The sequence below is a fragment of the Synchiropus splendidus genome, chromosome 15 (genome assembly GCF_027744825.2).
Source record: "Synchiropus splendidus isolate RoL2022-P1 chromosome 15, RoL_Sspl_1.0, whole genome shotgun sequence".
Classification (NCBI taxonomy): Eukaryota; Metazoa; Chordata; class Actinopteri; order Syngnathiformes; family Callionymidae; genus Synchiropus; species Synchiropus splendidus.
Window position 1 is genome coordinate 3,935,869 of NC_071348.1, and position 3,194 is coordinate 3,939,062.

General features: G+C 48.3%; 1 protein-coding gene across 3 annotated transcripts in view; it reads left to right on the plus strand.

The window, feature by feature from the left end:
• Positions 1-3,194, plus strand: part of rxrbb (retinoid x receptor, beta b) — a 5,794-nt gene continuing 2,600 nt past the window's right edge. The window contains exons 1-5 of one of the 3 annotated variants that reach the window (XM_053887441.1): positions 8-405; positions 1,216-1,409; positions 1,720-1,873; positions 2,073-2,252; positions 2,732-2,785. In XM_053887441.1, coding sequence (XP_053743416.1) covers positions 1,269-1,409; positions 1,720-1,873; positions 2,073-2,252; positions 2,732-2,785 — 529 coding nt within the window. In that variant the 5' untranslated portion in view covers positions 8-405; positions 1,216-1,268. Of the gene's footprint in view, positions 406-1,215; positions 1,410-1,719; positions 1,874-2,072; positions 2,253-2,731; positions 2,786-3,194 lie in introns of all 3 variants that reach the window. The other 2 variants (XM_053887442.1, XM_053887443.1) reach the window with 2 other exon arrangements.

The following is a 3,194-nucleotide window of genomic DNA, read 5'->3' on the forward strand; positions in this document are numbered from 1 at the left end:
AATACAATCATTGACAGTGCAACGTACGTGTATTAAAACAGATACAAAATAGGCATCGGTGGATGTCAATGAATGAATGCACACGTCAACTCTATTATCCGAGTTTAAGAGTGGTTTCCGCTATGAACTGAACGTCGATGAAGACTGTTTTAATGAGGTGTGACTGGGTAAGTGAGTGAAGAACGTGACGTGAAGCGTGTTCGGCGGTGCCGTGGCTGCAGATCTGGGTGGTCCCATGAGACGCGTCGGCTCCGGGATCCTGGCACTGTGCCATCATGGCCTGTAAACAACAACTGCGTCAAGTTGAAGTGAACTGCATCTGAGCGTCGGCCTTCCGTCTGGCGCCGATTGAAGCGCGACTCACACCCGCACCGAGTTCCCAAAGATGCCCGGATGGTGATTGTGGTAGGTTATCTTTGACTTCTGAGGACTATTGCTCGCTTTTCCGTCGACTTTTGTCGGAGTGGCGACATGAGCGCTAACCTCCCGTTAGCCACATTAGCTCCGCTAGCACTCATCGTTGCTAATCCACGACTGAAGGGCGGCTTTGAGCGAAAATATGTCCCATAATCTGTCGCTCGATTCACCTATACATGCGATGCACCGAGACGGAGTATTGTTTGATGTCCAAGGAGCATATTTTTGTCTGTCCGTGTGTTTCCGAATGCGTGTGGGAATGGTGGCTAATGCTAAGCGCAGCCGTGTTTTGATTTTTACGACGCGTTCTCCGACTCTTGGATATAAAGAAGCGTGATGATGATGGTGGTAGTGGTGAAACACGCAATACCAAGAATGTACCTTTTGTCCAAGTGGCATTTAAGCGTTTCAACTAGCGGGACATTTCACAGTCACCATTTAAAAACCGTAACGATTTAGTGAGTGTCGATTGCGAGCCAGCAAACCAACAAAATGGTGTTCATATATTTGAACTCAGCCTCTGAGTTCAATCTCATCCGCAACTTTCCCAGACACTGCTGTTATTTTAGCACGTCTCCATTTGAATCCCTGCGTTATAATGTCGGACCGTGTGCTCTCCCGATCATCTGTCGTGTTTCTTTGTCGCTCGATTGCTTTTCTAGCTCTTGTGGTTTGTGTGTTATTGCTCCTGCGTTGATCATATGTTAAACTGATGATTGTGCAGAGTCATAATTTGCGAAGGGTGTGAACCTTCCAAATGGTACATTGTTGCTCAGCTGTGCGTTTGCGTTCCCACAGACTGACGTCCATCAGGCGGGACACCATCCTCTCTGTTGGGTAGTTTACTAGCCATGTCAGCTCAGCAGCCCAACAGCTCAGCCTCCAACAGCCCCACCACCATCCTTGGCTCTCCGTTCTCAGTCATCAGTCCGGCTCTCACCTCCCCAGTGGTCTCACCTTCCCTTGGATTCGGACCTATTACTAACAGTCAGGTTGGTGGCCAACATGTCATGTGTTTACACATAAAAACAACAACACATGTTGACAATTTCTACTTGAGCCATGTGAATCATCAGACAAGCACAAAGTGAGGATTGTGATCAGTTAAAAGGGGAGTTGAAAATTCGGGGACTTCCCTGCTCTCCATCCACAAGTGGCTAAACACCGACGTATCGAGTGGTTGGAGACAATTTCTGAGAGGCTCTAAATTGTTAAATCCCCATTCTGATTGTAGCCTCATGTTTGCTGACTTGTGTTTTTCTGGTTTGAAATGTTGTCTTTTTCTGTTTTTGTACCATCCAGATCTCTTCTTCAGCACCCATATCAGGGATGCATTCAATCAGCAGCTCAGAGGACATCAAGCCTCCGTTTGGCCTGAGGCCCATGCCGGCTCACAGTCCTGGAATAATGTTGTCCCAGAAGCGCCTGTGTGTCATCTGCGGTGATCGCTCCTCTGGTGAGCGACGAGCCAGCTTTTGTTTTTAACGTTGGCGGGACATGACAGACTCCAGTGCTTCATATTTATTTTTCTATGGAGGTGCTCACTTCCCATAACACATCCAAAACGTACAGTCCATCTGAAGGCTCTGTATTTTCACTGTCCTGCTGATGCTCGGTAACCAAGCCATGACTGGTGTTGGCTTCATGACTTGCAGGTAAGCACTACGGGGTCTACAGCTGTGAGGGCTGCAAAGGTTTCTTCAAGCGGACAGTGCGCAAAGACCTCAGCTACACCTGCAGGGATAACAAGGAGTGCCTGGTCGACAAACGCCAGCGCAATCGCTGCCAGTACTGCCGCTACCAGAAGTGCCTGGCCATGGGCATGAAGAGAGAAGGTAAAGAGAAGTGTCTTGCTGTTGCAAGCCTGCTTTGTGTGTGGATTTACTGGAGGTGGTTTGCATTTGTGTCTGAAATCGTGACAAACCGTGCAAAAGCAGCGTGTTAGTGAGCCGGGAGTGACAGCAGGTCTGCGATGGAGGCGGAGCAGCTTAATGGGACTGTAGTGATGCACGTTTAGCGTCTCAGGAGTCAGAGTCTGGTGCAGGAGATACTGAGCTTGTCATTGGGAGAAAGAAGGAGATGGGAAATGTCTTTATCAGAGGGACTTGTGGAGAAGTTTAGAGACAGAGTTCGGGTCGGTTCAGGTGGAGAGCTTTGTGATGAGAAATGCTGGAAGATCAATAGCTCAGGGAATAGCGTTAGCAGTGGCGTGTGCTAGCTCTAAAGAAGCGGTGGACAGCGGTAATAATACTAACCTGTCTCCGTCTCTTCCCTTCACTTCCTCCCATTCTACCCTGTCTCCATCTTTCACTAGTGATCAGACATGTACGCTGGTTGAACCAAGATGGAACAGATGAGGGATGGATGAGTATGTCATTTTGAGATCATCCGCGATGAGTTGGCGTTATTGGCCTGACCCCAATAACCAGACTGTGTGATGGCGAGGGATAACTTGGTGGAGTTAGGAAAACGTCTGTCCATCTGCTCCTGCTCAGATCACATGGTCTTAGCGCAGCGTCATGAGTTTGTGCCACGCCCTAATGTGCAAGACCATGAATAAATCATAGTGGGAATGAATAATACAACGCTGTTTTGCATAATATAAAGAAACCGCTGACGCTGAACTAATGTGTTGCATGGTTGAAAGTGTAGGTCCGAGTCTGAAACCTGCACCAGTCTGAGCTCTGACCCACTGGAGAGTGACTGTTTTCCAGTGGTCTAGGCAGGATTCCTTCAAACTGCCATTAGAGTTGAAGTGCCAAACTGGTCTCACGTGA